At 31.9% G+C, this 19,003-nt stretch overlaps 1 protein-coding gene across 1 annotated transcript; it reads right to left on the bottom strand.

Annotated features, from left to right (window-relative positions):
• Nucleotides 1-1,280: 1,280 nt before the first annotated feature.
• Nucleotides 1,281-10,266, bottom strand: LOC106775841 (phosphatidylserine decarboxylase proenzyme 2). The gene is made up of 22 exons (XM_014663055.2): nucleotides 10,150-10,266; nucleotides 9,899-10,085; nucleotides 9,740-9,819; nucleotides 9,610-9,634; nucleotides 9,451-9,510; nucleotides 9,119-9,187; nucleotides 8,919-9,011; nucleotides 8,787-8,837; nucleotides 8,337-8,420; nucleotides 7,890-7,981; nucleotides 7,515-7,670; nucleotides 7,258-7,342; nucleotides 6,282-6,393; nucleotides 5,623-5,723; nucleotides 4,609-4,656; nucleotides 3,759-3,905; nucleotides 2,918-3,013; nucleotides 2,759-2,833; nucleotides 2,573-2,665; nucleotides 2,339-2,425; nucleotides 2,203-2,253; nucleotides 1,281-1,579 (listed from the first exon to the last, which is right to left on the bottom strand). The coding sequence occupies exons 1-22, from the start codon at nucleotides 10,254-10,256 to the stop codon at nucleotides 1,472-1,474; spliced, it is 2,007 nt and encodes a 668-aa protein (XP_014518541.2). The 5' UTR covers nucleotides 10,257-10,266; the 3' UTR covers nucleotides 1,281-1,471.
• Nucleotides 10,267-19,003: the final 8,737 nt, after the last annotated feature.

The raw sequence follows: 19,003 nt of genomic DNA, 5'->3' as shown, positions 1-19,003 counted from the left end.
ATAAAATTAAATAATTATCAACAATAAATATGATATAAATTTAAATATAAATATTATAATTATTAATATTATCATCATTAATAATATTAATATTGTTATTATTACTATTAATTATCCATAATGTTACGTGAAATGTACAGAAATATTTTAAAAAAAAAATAATACATTAGATGCCCATAATTTTAAATAGGAAAAATGATTAAACTTTATAACTTGTAAATATTAAAATTTTTAATATATTTTATAATTCAAATATGTAAATGAGATTATAATAGCAAACACACCATTAATTATAAAAGTTAGTATGTGATGATGTGACTTTCCCTGCAAATCTTCTTTACTATTAGGAGATGGATTTGATCCCCTCTTTTCCAACTTCATCCGCAGTACATGCTTGGAAGCAAACAGATCCTATACTAAATCCATTGTTTATTTATCAACTAAAACTAAATCGAGTAACACTTTATGATCCAATTGTATCATAACGCTACTGTGTTTTGACGTTGTAAATTTTTTTTACCATTGTTCAACACCCTTCATGCTCTGTATCAAATTTTATCTAAGCCATCGACTTTGTTTAATAACAGGTGTTTTGGTTGATCAATGTCCAGGCAAGTAGATGGCTGGTCGTTTAGCTGCTTTTGTATCAAACAATCTTACCGTCACTTGAATTTTAAGTGCTTTTCTATTATTAAACATCATTGGCTTTGATTAAAAAGACATGTGATCTCTGTAAAAAAAAACAATAGCTCAATATGAAAATTAACTATTGGGTAAAATAGACTCTTACCTATAAAATAGAAACCCCATTCCTTTCCGTCTATGTCTAAAAAAGAATAAGAAACGGATGCTTCCACTTCTCATAAGTATGCATGAAACCAAACTACTGTTCTGACCATTGACCCTAAATTTTAGTCCAATAAAAATGGTTTGCTGTAAAAGAAACAGAAATAAAGGTAAAGTTGGAAAGGATCAAGCAAACCAAGCTTCTAAAATGTTAAATTAACAGTAACATGATGAGCTCATGGTATCATTTTACTATGTTGAAGCGATCACGGATTTGTACAATTCACAGAAGCAAGCCGTACATCGAGATCTGAACTCCTTCAGGAAGAAAAAGAGGTGTAACCCGCCCAATATTCACCAAGAACTACTCAAATGTCAATATGCAAATTGCTTTCATTATATCAACCCATATGCATGATATAAAGTTAAATCTTAAACCACTAAACACGTTATGAGGTTATGCAATGACTTGTAAATACGTTAATGCATCGCACTGCTTGATAAATTTGTCCATGCTTATTACTCTTTATATGAAGAATGGATCTCTACAAGGCCGAACTTATCCCAGATGTTTCTATCTAGATCAATCTACACGAAATCATGAGGTTGTGAAAGATTTACTTTACAAATTGNGAGAAGAACTCTCATTATTATTCTATTTCATCATTTCCAAATCAATCCAATGTCAAGACAATTTTCTCGTGGAGGCGCCCAATCTCATCCCTACAGAAACCAAGGTCTCGAGTGATCTGTTGCTATTCGCCAGAAGATCTTCATCGATTGCAATTGAATCCTACAAAGAAAAAAAAATTGTCACTGCGTTTCTCAATCTTAAGCTAAAAGCTCTGTAAAGANGATGTTTCCAAAATGGTAATAAATATATTAATTCTTTAACATCAATTGTATATTTGCATTGCATCAACTATAACCAAAGAAATGGCTTGCTGTTACGCTTATGTTTTCTTATTTATTTATCCATTAACTTTTTCAACTGTTAAGCCATAAAAACTACAAATTTTCATTAAAACCACGAATAGCAAGTGAGAACGCATTAATCCCCATTATCATTTGTAAAATCCTACAAAAAATTGAATTTTAAAAAACAATTATGGCATCCTCCGTCAATCTGAATATTACACTGTAATTTTGGCCTGAATATATATTAGAAATGCCAAGGAGCATGCATGCTAAACTTAGTAATATATTTAGTTATTATCAAGTGAAACATTTAAATTTAATTGGATAAAGGATTTTTAGCCCTTGTCTGATCGTTTTTCTTCAAACAGGAATGACATGATAAACACGAATCATTTGTATGATATACTAAACATATAAATCAGGTCAGCAATGTCAGGAATAATAAACACCATGTCCAACGAAATAAATTTCAAACATTCTCACAATAGAAATACCAACCTTTTCAAATACGCAAATGACAGTGCTCCCACCGAATGAGAAATATCCAAACTGTAAATTAAGCACACAAATGGGACTTCTAAACAAAGACAACATATAAGAAACGAACACCGGTAACAACTGTAACTTGACAAACCTCATCTCCCTTCTTGACAGAGTCGCCCTTTTTCTTTGTAAAAGTAATGCTACCAACCATTGTCGCTCCTATTGCAACAAATGCCACCTGAATCCAAATTATACAATGCTGGTCAAAACAGGTTTGAAATTATAAAATTGTAGAGACAGCAAACTGTAGGTAACTAGGAAAAAAAAAACTAAGGAACAAATTCAGAAGGATACAGTCAAACATAAAATTCAGACACAAACCAACCTTTCCAAAATCTACTGTTGAAATTATTGAAACAACTCTCTTGTTCTCCGTGAAAACATTACAGTACTTGCTATTTACAGCAATAGGATTGACCTGAAGAGTGCAACACTATCAGGAAAACAGTGTGAATTGACCAAAAAAAGTGTGTGTGTGTGTGTGTTTTCCTCAAGTTATTATTACACATACAGTATACAAGCATCCAGGGATATCTACGAACTGTTCAACAGTTCCTGATACTGGAAAGTGGAAACGGTGATAATCCTGTAATAAATATATATTATAATTAAAATTTGAAATCAAATTATATAGAAATTTAAAATAACTTTGAAAGAAAGCAACAAATACCTGTGGTGCCAAACGGAAAACCACCATTGTTCCATCAACAAAAGCACTCGAACACATATCTTTCCCCAAAAGACCTTGAACTGAAAACTTTCGACCCTAAAAAGAAACAAATAATGACAAAAACATTTGTTTTGGGATAAATAAAGGAAGTGAAAAGATATCATAAAGAAAAAGCAGTGAACACAGTGATAAGTTAACTTCCAGTTACCACAAACACTACGACCATTTCATCGTTAAAATTGTTTAAGCATCTAAATTGTTTCGTATGTTACCTGACTAGCTTGATTTCATGCAAAACAGTGCATGCCAAAAACAAACCTGAGATTGTAATCTAATATTTGCAAAACCATTTCCTCCCTGCCCCCCATCTCTGTCCTAAAGTAAGGTAAGTCAAAAGGCCCTAGTTCAATAAATAAAATCACAATAATATCATCTTTATTTAATTCCGAGCTGAAAATAAGAAATACTTTCCAGCTTCTAACTGATTTTGAAACAAACTACATCATCGAGATCAGAAGTCTTCCATATTCAAGAGTTGTAAGTATTAGAATAATTATGAAATTTATGAATGTTAGAGTAATTACTAAGTCTGAAGTAGGGAGTAGTATGTTGGGAACTACATCCAACTCCACCTATGAGACTAGTGCAACCTATGAGTTGTACCTAGGAAGTCTAGTGTAGCCCTTTGATCTTTCATCTTCCCATTGTATCACTTTCTCATCATTATAAATAGAAGATCCTAAAAGGAGTCTTTTAAGCTCTTCTAAACCAATTCAAAGCATCTAAAATATATCCACGTATCTCTATTTTTAATATTTATTGTAAGAAAGAGGTGAAGTACCTTGATCCAGAATCTTTTACTATCATCAACTGATTTAAATGCCGAAAGACGGCAATCAGCAGCACATACAGCAATGTCATCACGTTCAGCAGAAGCAATTGGTCTAGAACCAGGCTTTAACTCTCTAATGAAAAATTCATTGAATGTCTGCACTGACCATAATTTAAGATATGTATTAATATTATGTGACAAAATAATCACTACTATTTAAAATTCCACATGTTTTTCAGCACACGCATTGCTCTGAATTTCCGTTCATCTTTACTCCAATTGTTTGAAAAAACAAAAATGTATATTGCTAGCTCAATGAAAAACAAACTCTTTCAATTCCCCCCTAAATAAAATTATGTTAAGATCGATCCTTAGAGAATATCAATTCAACTAGAAAGCAGTAGAAGTTCTACAACAACCTAACTTAAGCGGTCAGGGTGGAGGCAGGATTGACATAAATTGTTGATTTCAAGACTAGCAGGGAAAAGTAAAATTCAACGAGTTGATATACTTATATCGAGAATAGAAGCTGTTAACGACAGGAATGTTTGGGGGTTCACAGTCCGATTATTATTAAAAATAGAAACGAGAGCGATGCTACAAAGTAAGGCAATAGCTTTAAGGAAACATGGGACAAGGTTAATGTTTGTTGAAAAAATTAGCAGCATGTAATGTTTAACTTCATTAAAATTAAGATATAAGACCGTATGTATATGATGAAACGAAACAACCTTAGTTTCAGCATAATTGAACTGAACAGCAAAGCGTACTAAACAACTAACAGGGTCAAATAGTGTTTTCAGAAGCAATTATGCAACAATAACATATCACTTAAAACACATTACAGTGTTTGGCCTACCTTAAATTGTTCCAGTGGATACTTGACCTCAGCCAAATTGATTTGATCCTATAGACAACACAATAGTTACATTTATTATAAGAAGGAAGCAACTATAGAAACACAAGTGCAGCACAAGAACTAAAGTACCAAACAGAAAAAAGAAAGGTACCCTAATTGGTTTGTAGAATAATTATTTTGTCTCCTCACTGAAACTAAACTAAAGAATAAAAATAATGAGCAAAATCAGTAAAAAGTAGTTCAAAAATACTTGAACAAAAAGAACACTCATACAAAATAAAAAAAAAAAAATTCGAATTTAGCCCTAAATACACAATAACTTTTGCATCATATATGATCATCTAGTGCTGGTGATGCTTGTATGTATAGACACAAGAATAATGTCATTTTCTGTCACATTGTCAATTCGGATGCACTATGTCATATGATTAGAATAATGTCATGTTCTTAATCCTTCAATATTTCACACATGTTTGTGGCAAGAATGGCTCTTAGGGATTGCAAGTAAAAAATGCTAAGCATGGATTTAAAAGTGCTACCGGCTCGACTTAAATATTTTAGTGGTAGAAGGAAAGCAATATTCTTCTGCTTTAAAATACAGAATAATCTTGCAAGATCAAAATGGGTACCTGGGCAGCTTCAGTTTCTCTTACCTATCATTTTCTTTATAAAAGATTGGAGATTTCCTAGTTCCTTGGATTCTATGCACGAAACTTTGGATTAGATAATTCAATAGTCCTCTCTTTATTTGTTATTACATGGGCTGCGTTTGTTTACTTCCCTTGTAAAAATCCCTTATTATGGGTCGTCCATTAAACACGTACTATTAGATAATGCAGGAAAAGACGAGAGGATAAGGTATCATCCAAAAGAAACCGTAATGCTGAATTACGGGGCACCGTAATGAATGAAACCCTGGTCAAAAGTTAGTCGAGAGGCACTGCACAACTACAAACTTTCGTATCAAAATCAAAGTATGCGATTCACAAAGAAGTAAGAGAAGCATTGTTACACCTTAAAAGATTCAATAAATTTTGGAATATCTGCAGAAGATTCAGGTGAATCCATTCGTGCTCCCTGCTTTTCAGAAATGTTTTGCAAGAGCTCCTTCACCCCTGCATATGATAGATTCACTAAATTAAACACAAAAAGTAACTCTATGAAAAAGAAAAAAATCATTCAAATCCATTTTGAATCAATAAATTGGCCACAAAACGCATGTTTCAAGTGATACGAATGCCATAAAGGTTCATTATGACAAATACTTTCCCAAAGAACTTTCCATCATTTATAACTTTTAGAATAAGTTGTCTTAAATAAAATTTATTGAAAAGTTACTAGTTTCTAGATATAACTTTTTTCTATCCTCTTCTCTTCTAAGAGAGAGAAAATAATCCTCTCAAATTCATTTTCTATTCTTTTGTATTTTTCTCAAGTATAATTTACTTACATTAAACTAAATCCTCTTAAAGAATGGCACCTCGATCTAATATCTGTACAGCAATTTTTAACAAGCAATATTTCTATAGCATTAAACCTACGAACAACAATACCTCAGCAACTGCCACATGGCCGGCAATAGGGAGTGGTGGTGACTAGTTATTGGGGAAGCTATATATAAACCAAGCCAAGCACTTCTTTCAATCATTAATAGTAATAAAAAAAAATCATACCTATATCCATTAGGCCAAGGCCTATTTTTGACTGATAAATGGCTCTCATTGACAAAACAATCTTTTTGTCAATTATTTCTTCAACAAGCCTTTGAGACTTCCGATCATAAACCTGATGTCAAAAGAAGTTAATATTAAATAACAAGTTGAGAGGGTCAAGAGGCACACATCTACGTTTAAAATTACCATAATTGACCCATAGATAAAATTTAATCAAATTTCCTAATTTCTATGTTGGGAATTCCCTCAGAGAATCATAATCCCAGTTGCATTACGTATTCATGGAATTCCATAGTAACTAAGTTGATTTATTCCAGTCAACTAACACCCTAAATTTTGTCAATTCCTAACTTCCATACTGAGAAATCACCCTCCTCATTTCTGCTACTGCTGCACATACTGTCAACATCCCAACCACCCACCCTACCACCATTACCCCCACTTCTCATCCCCTCCACATCATTTTCACACAGCCAGTGCTGAAGAATTAGGAAATTGGAATTGAATTTAGAATTCTAATTCTACGTCTAATTATTTGCATAATTCAAACAAATAAACAATCTATAATAATAAAATAAAATTCTAAACTATTTTTCCAATTCCACAATCCAATGATATCCTAAGAATATATCTATTTTATTGCCTTGATAAAGATGTATGGAGATCTTAAGCCAACACAATTCAAATTGTCAATAATTTAAAAAGAGTTATGCAAGTCAAACATTCTTATACGGTAACAGCTGAAAAGGGGCTGGGATGATATATGTTAGTAAGTAAGCATGGAAGCCTTTCTTCTAATTCTGGTGGATGTGATTGGGTAAACCCGGCCATTACCAATGCAAAGAAGAAATTTCAAAGAGGTCTTTACATCCTGAAATGACTCGAAACATACACTTATGTCTATATATCACATAAATGTACTTACTTCAATTGTTAAATAAAAAGAAAAAGGAAGTTGGTGGGAAATATCGTATACCAGGATATGGGATGCACTTGATCCAGATCGAATTCCAACATCATAGGACGAGAAATGGGCCCATTCGCTCAGTTTGAAGAACCACCTATATAAACAGAAAGAAAAAAAACAAGTATTTTTTTTGTTGTCATATGATGCAAATCATAAATACATAACCCTAGTCAATAAAACTGGGGTATAATCCGTTAGGTCAATAAAGATTATCATTCCCTGTCTGTCATTAATGCCTAAATTAGCAGCAATTTGAAGAAATTTACCCATAAGAAGCCTGCTTATCTGTCAAGAACCCTCCAGTCATCACCTGGTTACCAGTCCCTTCATCAAAACAAAGAGTTAAGTGGATCATGCTGTTCAACCGGTCAGAAATCTGAAGAACCTCACCACACACAGGACAGCAATTCAATAATGGTTCCCTGCAATACCAGAAGCTATATAAGCAAAATAAAAAAATAAAAATAAGCTACAAACTTCAAAATAATTCAAATAAATTATAATTTGTAAATCATAAAATCATAAAAAATGATATAGAGAGGCCAGTTAAATTACTAAATACTGTCAAACTTCTAGCAAAAGAAGATAACAGTCATACAAAATTAAAACTTTTATCACTTGTAATTTAGATGGGACATTACTGTTCTTGTTGAAATGTAAGAAGTGAAGCCAACTCTTCCATGCTCACAACACCATCTCCATTCTTGTCTGCTGCTTTGAAGAGCTCTTCTTTCTGGTGAAAAATAATGTATTGATGATAGAGTAAAAATTGTACACATAAAACTACTTATCATATTATAACTCCGTTTCAATATTCACAGGGTATAGATTCATTATTTCAGCCACGAGTTCCACACAAGCTTGCAGAGAAGATTTGGACTTCAATATAACCAAATTCCAGGTTCTAAGTACTAACAATCACAATGTCACTGGTTTATATAAAGTATAGAACTTCAAAATAGAAGGACGGCAAATCAGACTCAAAAATGAAAACTGGGTACCAAGCAAATTAGTCTGGAAAGAAAATAGTTCATAAACAAAAGGTAATGTGAGCATATTAAGTGTAAAATAAACACTCAGGTATGAACCTTGCTGTTTGCAACTTGATTGCCAAAAGCATCAATTAGATCAGAAAATTCAGAAAGTGAAAGCATTCCATCTTCATTGTAGTCCTGCATCAAACATCATTTCTCAGGTTGATATTAAATGTTAGACTGTGCAACATGAGAAGAGTATATTCAAATTACATAGACGATAAAAAATTACATGTTGTGCTTTCCATAATTCGTAAATTCCAAATACTCTAGTATCAATTCAATCAGTTATAGCAATTTGTACAACATCTTACTAATGTGTGTTAATATCGAAACAAGGACTTGTAGGCACAGCCATAATGTGGCTTAATATCACGATAGTACCCTCGTGTAAAGGAATGAAATTATACATCATCACTTTTTGAGTTACCTTCATATGTCTTTTTATTTAAGCCCCACATTAGGCACGTGTTATCAAAAAACAGAGGGAGATCAAAAACTTACCACTATAGATAGAATGCGTTTAACAAAGCCTTTCTCCGTTTCAATTGGATCCTGTTAGCATGCGCTTATTATAGTTAGAAACCCCTACGATACTCAAACAATATTAGAATTTATATCATAAGCCATATATACCTCTACAGAGCATGAAATGGAAATCTTGCCAACCACTTTTCCAGGAACTGACGGATCTAAAAGGTTAAATACCTCAGCCTCGGAATCAGAATCCTGCATGATCATATCATTCACACCAATGAATAGTGCTGAGCTGAAACAACAAAGAATAAACCAATATATTAACAATTCTAAACTCTCTAATTTTTCTGTTTCCTCACCTTGGTCAGAAATTCAAGTAGATCAACCTCACAGTATCCAACAAGAGTATTGCTGGACAGTTTGTTCGTCTACATGTGAAAAAAATATTAAACTTATAAGGTAAACATTTACAAACAAAATAGGCAACAGGAGATGCAGAATGAAAACATTTGGAAAATTTTACCCTGTACAGTATATTTTAAAAAATAGGGGACACCAACAAAAAAAAAAAATGCTCTTGAAATGCAGGAGAAATGTCGTGCAAGATTCATTTTAATCTGACAAAAGTGACATCCCCCCCAAGAGATGTTTTAGAGTAAAAGACTAAAAGGTCCTAATTCTTTTAGCATACCTCGAAGACGGAAATTCTTGCAACATGAGCCCCATTCTGTTCCAAAAGAAGTTTCTTTTCCTGTACAAGAAAAAGCCAGTCATACGGACGAAACATAGTTTGAAACACCTTTTCAACAAACATACTTAATTTGAAACAGTAACGGTTTAGAGTACTCACTGAGTTCCAAACTGGTTTGTCTGTGCTGCACCAACAATAATAAAACAAATCAATACACAAACCACAAACTACTAACACAAAAAATAGACGTCGCAGAATTGAAAAATAGCGGTTAGATGAAGAGCTTAACCTATCAGAGGTGTTCGTACGAAAAGTCTGTTCTCCTAGAGAAACGCACGCAATCCATTTATCTTTGAACTCCATCTCCGCCTGCAACACAGAAGAAGAAGAAGCTGCGTTCATTAAGTAAATAGAAAATGGAAAATTAAAAGAAATAGCAATGTCGTACGCTAAGGAGAGCGAGGAGAGCGATTCCGGCGAAGCTATCGGCAGTTAGTGGCTTGTTAGCGGAAGAGCCGTTGCCGCTTTGACGACGGTGAAGGTGACGACGCAAACGCTCTTTGAAGCGAGCACGACGCGATCCCTTTGGTTCTGACAATTTGGAGTGTTCATGACCCATCCCTCTCTCTCTCTCTCTGCTAGCAAATGTTTCAATCCAAGGAAGAATTGGGTAATGAAAACGCTGATTAGGTCTCTTACCGTGAGAGTGAGGTTGAGCTGAGTAACGAGCTGGTCAGCAATCCTGACCAACCATTCAGGGATGCACACATGTTCAACAATGACCTCACAATACACGGTTGAATCATGAACGTCGCCAGTGCGCCCCAGGTAAGCATCAACCCTTTTGGATATTTTAATATTTATATTCATATACCATCTTTTTAACTTGGATTAAACTCTTTTTTTTCCTTAACTTATATGATATTTCTTACTTTTAAAAATGTGAATTTTTAAGTACTAAGATATAAAAAATGTATCAAATTAGTATTCATGATAGTACTGAATAATAAATTATAAGTTTTCATAACTAGGTATTCAATATTTTGTTATTTGTTAACGGAAAATGTTATCAACAACAAAAACTTGTGATTTATTAAGGAATATGACTAATTTAATACATTTTTCATATAATAGGAACTAAAAGTCGATATTTTTAAAAACGGGAACTAAACTGAACATTAGAAGACCAACAAAATGTTTAAACCTTTTAACTTTATATGTTTTCTCTACTATACTTTTCAATTTTATTTTTTATTATTTCAATTTTTACAATGTATCACAAGACAAAAAAAGGTTTAAACCTTTTAACTTTATATGTTTTTTCTACTATACTTTTCAATTTTATTTTTTATTATTTCAATTTTTACAATGTATTTTATATTTTACAATGTATTAGAAAATAAAAAAATGTTTAAACCTTTTAACTTTATATGTTTTCTCTATTATACTTTTCAATTTTATTTTTTATTATTTCAATTTTTACAATGTATCAGAAGACAAAAAAAGAGTTTAAACCTTTTAACTTTATATGTTTTCTCTACTATACTTTTCAATTTTATTTTTTATTATTTCAATTTTTACAATGTATTTTATATTTTATTTATAGTGATAGTAATTTTCTTCACAAGGAATGAGATGAGAGATTCAGAGAAAATAAAATCATAAAATATTTTATTTAAAAAGTAAATAAATTGTTAATGAAAATGTCACTCTATTCTCACAACATTACTTTTATTTCTTTTTTACCTAGATTCGTATTGAAGTAATAGATAAAAGATAATGCCAGGTGTTATAATTTTATCGTAATATGTTAAGATCATAATTATTATGTATCACACTATGAATATATCATTATATATTACAGTATAATATATTGGAAGACGGTTGTTTTTCTTTCAATGTAATATATTTTACATTAAAACTAAAACGATATCACTTAATTTAAGTCATATTTTCTTTACTTTCATTATTTATTTTACTATATTTTAGTAAAATATATCAGTTTAGAAAAATGATATATTTTAATCTATTATCTTTATCTTTATTTTTATATTTAATTTCAATTTTTTTTAAAAATTATGAATCGTTAAAACTAATCTCGTATTGAAATATAAATCATTGATCACAAATCGTTTATATAAATTAATATATTTTGAATACTTTAAAAATATATCTTAATAGACTTTTATCGAAATGTAAAAGGAGAATAATAATTTTTTTTTATTTTTATTATAAAACTTTATCATTGTTATTGTTATGAAGACATGAATTGCCCACCATATATAAAATAAAGTTTAAATTATAATTTGTATCTATCACTTTTTTTCTTTTAAAAATTAAATTTAAATTTAAAGTATAAAAAGGTGATAAACTGAAAGAGATATTGTTAAGATAATTAAATATATGAAAGTGATAATAGTAAATCTATTAAACATTTTTAAATAATAAAGAAATCACAATAGATAAAGATAGATATATGCATAAAATAAAATTGAGAAGTTAATTGAACTATATAAATTAATTGAAAGTGAATGAGTTTCTTGATTAGTATCTTTAGTTTTTTTTTTGTTTATTTTTAATTTTCGTATTCTTATATCATGATTCTTATTTTGGGATTGACGGTGCTTCTTTTGTTGGTATTATTTATATTTTATTGTGTTTTAGTCTTCATGATGTGTGATATAACTGCATCTCGAAGACAGGTGGTGTTGAGTTGTATAGTAGGATTCCTTCTTTTGTGTTATATATCATTCTTTTGTTGCGGAGAAACGTTTACATTAGATGACGATGATGATGAAGAAGTTGGAGATACTATAAATTTTGAAATAAGAAGGATGCTTTCAGAATTCAAAGTTTGTGTTATTGACAAAACCATGACAACTTTGCCTCCAGTTAAATGCTTCCACCAGGACCTAATGAAGGAATCTCAGTCTGATTGTTGTATTTGTTTGGAAGAGTTTAAGAATGGAGACCTCATTCAACCATTTGAAGTGTGTGTTCATGAATTTCATTCCGTATGCATTAATTCTTGGATGGACAGTGGAAACATGTCATGTCCACTTTGTCGTCAAAGATTGGTTACTAATTCTTACTTATAAGATCATCATAGTCTAATATTTTTATTGTTTCTATAATTCTTCAAAATGTGAAATTACATAAAGATTTATAATGTATACATAAGATATTGGATTTGTTTGTGTCTATAAAAAACCAAGAAGGTTGATATAGTATCTAATAACATGGATTGTTATTATTTATTATTTATTTTGGTTTTATATAAGAATAAATTTTGTGTATTGAATCAGTGCGAATAAAGATAAAAATTAACTTTTAACTTTTCATAAATGATTAAAATAATGAAAAATATTGTAAAAATTACACGAAAAAAATTATTATTTTGAAGCCATGGAGATATAAATAGTTTTATAAGTTGATTTAATGATAAAGTAATAAATTACAGAAGAAGATGATATTATTAAAGAGGAGAAAAGGCAGAATATAGGATGTGAACCGATTTAAAAATTTCATACCATTTAACTATGTGTATTAAAAATTTAATATTTTTTAAATACACCATATAAAAAAATAAAAAAATCAACACAAGTCTTATATTTTTTTTTTAAATCATAATATAAGATACGTTTTACTTTTTTTAAGTTTTATATGTCATATTTTTAAAATCTCATATATATATATATATATATATATATATATATATATATATATATATATATATATTTGTAACCTAATGTCTTATTTAAAGTCCTTATCTTAAATTTATTATGTTAGTATATTTCAACAAAAGAAATTGTTTGAAATTCAATTCCTATGATTGCGAGTTCTGAGTATAATTAAGAGGAACTAATGAATCTCTAATGTAAATAATATGAATTATTTAACTTAACACTCATTTATAAGTGTTTTTTTTTTCATCTCTTAAACTCAAAAGAATATTTTATGTGATGTATGTTGTGTTACTCAGATCATTACATTAATTTTATTTGAACTTCATAAATGTTTTTAGTAATTGAATAAATGTGTAACCGTTAGTTACGGTAATGTATGTTGTAACATCTCAAAATATGTGTATAATTCATACCAAAAGGAATGCAACATATTATAATACTAGAAAGCAATTAGGAGTAGAAATAACTGTATAAGTATGAATTACAGTCATCCAAAATAGAGGAGAAATTAAAACGACAAGTAATCAGAGTACAAAGGTCCAAGGTTTTGCAAAATATGATAAGTTAAAAGAAATAAAACAACATGATCGTCTAAGCACTAGGTGCTGGATCTTCCTCAGTCTCCAACGCCTGCTCCAGAGATGCATCATCACCTACTGCTCACATCCAAAGGATTGGATGATCATCGCAAGGGGGGAAGCAAACACACACAACATACAAGTGCAAGGGTGAGCTAGGTTTCAAACGAACATACAAATCATAGCAAAGTGATCAAACATTACCGAAAACATAATTTCACATGCAAACATACAAGTCATCATAATCACAGGCACTTAGTTCATAATTTAACCGATCAATCCTCTTATCATGCGAAGACTCCTAGACACGTCCGGACATAGAATGAATGTAGAGCTGGGGCGGGTCGTGCACTTGTGATGGCCCTACTGCTTTGCAAAGCCATTGCCGAGGGGTTCCACCCGACCATACACAAGGCTGGTCCATTACCGCAGTATAGGCCTACAGTGAAAGCGCCTACCCTAGGACCTCCCACTACTCTCACCACACGCGTCAATCCTCTCTGAGTGAGAATGAAAGACCATTAGAGTGTTAGGGATAACCCCCCATAGTGGAAGCCTCTTACATACATTCAATACACTAATCGATCCCACCGAGAGATCTTAATTTCGCAACCGAATCCAACCAATCCACTTACTTGATAATTTTCCAAGTCATATAAATCATACACACCTTAATTTGCCACAAACAATTAGATAAACCAACAACCCACAAGCTCTAAGTAATAAACCGAACACTAGTAGCAGCGGCCGAACCATTAGGGTTGAATTGAGTGCCACTAACAGACACCCTGGCCAGACCGAACGGTCAAGGGAAGGGTTAGATCTTCTATGACCGAGTACTCCTGCACAGACCGAACAACCACGAACTATCATGGCCCAAATAAGACGAACCCATCTATGACCGAGAATCTTTACTAGACCGGACGGTCATGAGGAAGGCTAACCTTCTCTGACCGAGACTCACAGAACCAAGATCAGTACTGGACCGAGAACAATGCTTGACCGGAAACAATACATGGCTAAAAGCATTTAAGACTAAAATCCTTATATGGCCGAGAGCGGTGAGACCGAGAACTTTTGGGACCAAGGACCCTATACTATGGAGATCACTCCAGACCGAACGGTTATGAGAAGAGCCTACTCTTTCTGACCCACAGTGTCAAACCGAACGGCTAGAAAGAGAATCAACTCTTTTCTGGCCATCAGCACCATACCGGACGGTCATAGGAAGGAACAAGCCTTCAATGACCAAGACATTGAAGACCGAGAACTACCTGTGTCCGAGGACAATGCCAGACCGAGAGTACTGGGCCGAACGGTTCCTACTAGCAAGTCCTAAATGAGTCAACCACTTGTAACCGAGGGTCACACATACGACCGGACGGTCATGAGAAGGGAATACCCTCTCTGACCAAAGAAACCAGGCCGAACGGTCAAGAGAAGGGGGAACCTTCTCTGACCACGATAACCAAACCGGACGGTCAAGTGAAGGAGTCATCCTTCCCTGACCAGGCCTACAAAACCGAACGGTCAGGAGAAGGGAGAACCTTCTCTGACCAAGGCCTTCCAAACCGGACGGTCAAACTCTGCAGAATTATGCAGAATTCGACAGAACCCGCTAAGACCATTTTCAACCACTTTTGCCAACTTCTAACACTCCTAATCTTTGTGTTTAGACATAATTAAACTTATCTAAGTGATTCTAAACATTACTAACACATTTCTAAAGTGATTTAAGCTTCATTTCAACTCTAAAACACTCATTTTCCCAACTTAGGGACCCAAAACCCAATTTTACTATTTTACACCCATTTTGGCTAACTTAGTGACTCAAACAAGTCACAACACACTCAGTGAAGCTGTCTCAATAGTCCACAAACACAATAAACCCCATATACCCAAAATCACTACCTCACTTCCCTTAAAATGATCAAAAAGTGACCCTAAGATCTTTGATTCCCTTCCAAATAATGTCACAACAAATTTCCACACCAAAACAGTTCCAACATGCATAATTCATCATTCAAAAACGTCCCAAACAGTTCATAATCATCAATCATCAAATTCTACATAACACCCATTTCCATACAAGAATTTCAAACCAATTCAACCAATTTCATGCTTCCAACATCATACAACTTTAAAATTTATCATACATTCACAACATACTATAAAAATGGAAGAAAGCTAGCTCCCCTTACCTCTAGGGTGCACGGCCAACTCAAGGAATGATCATAGACCAAGTACTTTGAACCCAAAGTGTGAGAATCACCTAAAATCATCAATTGATGATGGAGAACGAATTTTAGCATTAAGTTGAAGTTAGATTGTGGAAGGAAACGAAATGGGTTGCATGAAATAAGAATCTCATGCTTGAAACCCTAGGGAAAAGGAGGAAAGAGGGTTTTCTTACCGGTTGGATGAAACGGAAAATCGATCGGTAGAAACGTAGCTTTTGGAGTCCTGAATGCTTATGCAGCTTCAATTTGAGAAACTAACGGTTAGAATCTGAGTTGAGATGGAAGGGGTGGCAAGGCAAGGAAAGAGAGAAACGTAGAAGGAGATGGTTGTTGTCTTAGGAGAATGACTAAGATTTAGAATGCTAAGTATATTTCCCTTTACTAATAGTATTCAACCTATCCTATGCTGCCACGTGTACACACACTTAAATGGCATTTTTGCAAGGCCTTACATATGTATATTAAGAAAAATAAAAAATGTTTATAATTTTTAAATTTAGACGTAAAATTGAAATTTGTTTATATTCAAAATTTTAATGTATTTTAGTTTTCAAATTTTAAAAGTGAATAAATATATTCTTTTTAACTCAATATTATTAATTTTTTTTAAGTGTTAATAAGTTAAACATTAGTCTAACATTAAAAAATTTAAATGCAGTTGAATTAGGAGAATTATATACATTCATTTTTTTAATTTGGAGATCAAACTATATCATAGTATGAAACATTGACAAATTTTAATTTCACGTCAAAAATTTTACAACTAAAAACATATTTATTTAACTCATGAAAGTTTAATTTTAATATAATTAAATTCTTGAAGTTTTGGATTCGAAAAGGTGTTAATTTTTTTATGTAAGTTGAACTCACGTTTTTATTATTATTGTATCTCTTTAGTTATTCTCTTTATAGATACATAAATCATATTAGAGTCAAAAGTTTATCAAGTTGATTAACTTAAATGAGTACAATACAATTTTTGTATTAAAAGTTTTCCTAATAGATATTAAAGTAAGTGTATTCCATGTCAATTAATACAAATAAGGATGATTAATGATGTATTAATGATTAATCAACAAAATGTGCCAAATGAAAAAAAATTGAATATCATGTAAAAAAATGAAACTCAGAAATATATTATTATAAGATTTTGAATTGAAAATGATATAATCTTTTATCCTTAATAAACCTCTTTTGAAAAATTTATCAATGATATTTTTGTTCTAAATTTTACTAAAAATAAAATATAATAATAATGTTTGTTGCGGAAAATAAAATATTTACTTTAACAATTTTTTTCTAACAAATGTCACACTGATCCATAATTAATAAGATGTATTAAATGGCTAAGTAAAATGTGTAAAGTGCCTCTAATTTAGTTGAGAAAAAGTGAATAAAAATTCTTTAATTATTTTTACAGTGAAAAGCCTTTGAATTTTGTGAGTTATGTGATCATTCTTACGTCATCCAATAGTTTTCATATTGACCTACTGCGGTTAAAAAGTAACGAGAAATTGACCATTTGCCCCCTCAGAGTAATTTTTAACGAACCAATCATACTGTGGTGTATGCCACGAGACACTAATATTTTAACGTTAGATCTTCGAACGCTCTGACGGCACAGAACACATGACAGTTTTTCGCTTCTTGTTTCCTCCAAGCCGAGTTATTTCGTCTTCCGCAGTCAAAAAACTGACAGCATTTTTCAAATTTTTATTGTAAAAAATGATTTTTTAACAATTTTTTTAAAAAACACTTATGTGATAATATATAATTCAATAAAAGAGTGAGACATTATCTATAGTAAAAAACCTTATAAAAAAAATGGTTAACATGGTCCTTTTTCCTTTTTCCCCTTTGGTTTCATTTTGTGAGGGGTTGACTTATTTTGAAGCTTTATTTGTTGACTTTTGGTGGTTGCATGGATCCAGTGGTGTGATTATAGGTGTTGGCCTTACAATCATTCTCACCAGTCGGTCTCTCAAGGCAATATTTTAAACGAAACCATCATCATTATCATACCAAGAAAACAAGCAAGCTAAAATGTCAAGATTGTGATATTGAGGTACATGTCAAACACCTGCCTTCGCCTTTGTGTCTTTATATATACACAAGTTTTGTTGCAATCAACCAAAGCTTTATTCACAAGTTGAAATCAGGCCCATTGGGAAGGTTTCATGACTTGAGCAATCATTATAACGTCCAATTTTGATTTGGCATTTTCAACTTTCCACGTCTAGTTCTGTACTACTTCTAATTATGTGTTTTCAGTAATGGTTTTTCGGTCTGTTTCTCTCTCCTAAAGCACGGCTCAGATCATTGCAAATCTGATTAAGCAATCAAATAGTTTTTGTAGTATTTGTTATTGGTGTAACTTCAAAGACACAAGGGTGGCAGAGACTTGTTTAGTGATTTATGTCATAGACAACTACTCGTGGAAACTACACAAAGGTCAAACCGCAGCATGCTCATGTTCTTTTTATAATTACAAAAGATTTTGATAAGAATCTGATTAAGATCAATTTTTTCTTTTAATTTTAGTTTAGAAGCAATCTTTCATTCTTTGTTTACTATGTTTGTCCCAAACTTGATTTTAGATCAATTCAATCTTGGAATACAAAACTACCTCAAAGATTTCTTTCTTCAAAATATATCATTACATTAGATTGAACATCGGTGAATAATCTGAAAGAGTATAAAGACATGACAGTACAAATTTTATAAAACAATATATAGGATTTGGTTCAATTCTGTGGCTCAAAAAATTTCACTAGTTTCACTAATGGTGTCATATCATGTGAATGGTAATATTAGAATTAATGCATTAATGGATGCTGATGATAAAGATAAGCACCCCCATTTCTTTGGACTCATTCGGTTTTTTATCCATTCTTTCACCTAATCTACACTCTCAGTTTTGCCATCATAATTATCTCATCTCTTGTAGTGGAGATAAAGAACCTCATAAGAAAAGAATGATGTTGTATTTTGATAAAGTTTGAATGAAAAGTTTATGTTGATATTTTGAGGAAGATAATGGCGATGTTAG

This window comes from Vigna radiata, chromosome 10, assembly GCF_000741045.1.
Source record: "Vigna radiata var. radiata cultivar VC1973A chromosome 10, Vradiata_ver6, whole genome shotgun sequence".
NCBI classification, from domain to species: Eukaryota; Viridiplantae; Streptophyta; class Magnoliopsida; order Fabales; family Fabaceae; genus Vigna; species Vigna radiata.
Note: the sequence above shows the minus strand (reverse complement) of the source record. Positions and strands in the feature narration are given on the sequence as shown.

Excerpts from the sequence above, each read along its gene's own strand:
- LOC106775841 (XM_014663055.2), bottom strand. The coding sequence starts at position 10,256 with ATGATTCAACCGTGTATTGTGAGGTCATTGTTGAACATGTGTGCATCC. Across the intron at positions 7,982-8,336 it reads ATCAAGTTGCAAACAGCAAG|AAAGAAGAGCTCTTCAAAGC; the intron begins GTTCATACCTGA and ends ATTTTTCACCAG. Across the intron at positions 2,426-2,572 it reads CAACAGTAGATTTTGGAAAG|GTGGCATTTGTTGCAATAGG; the intron begins GTTGGTTTGTGT and ends ATTTGGATTCAG.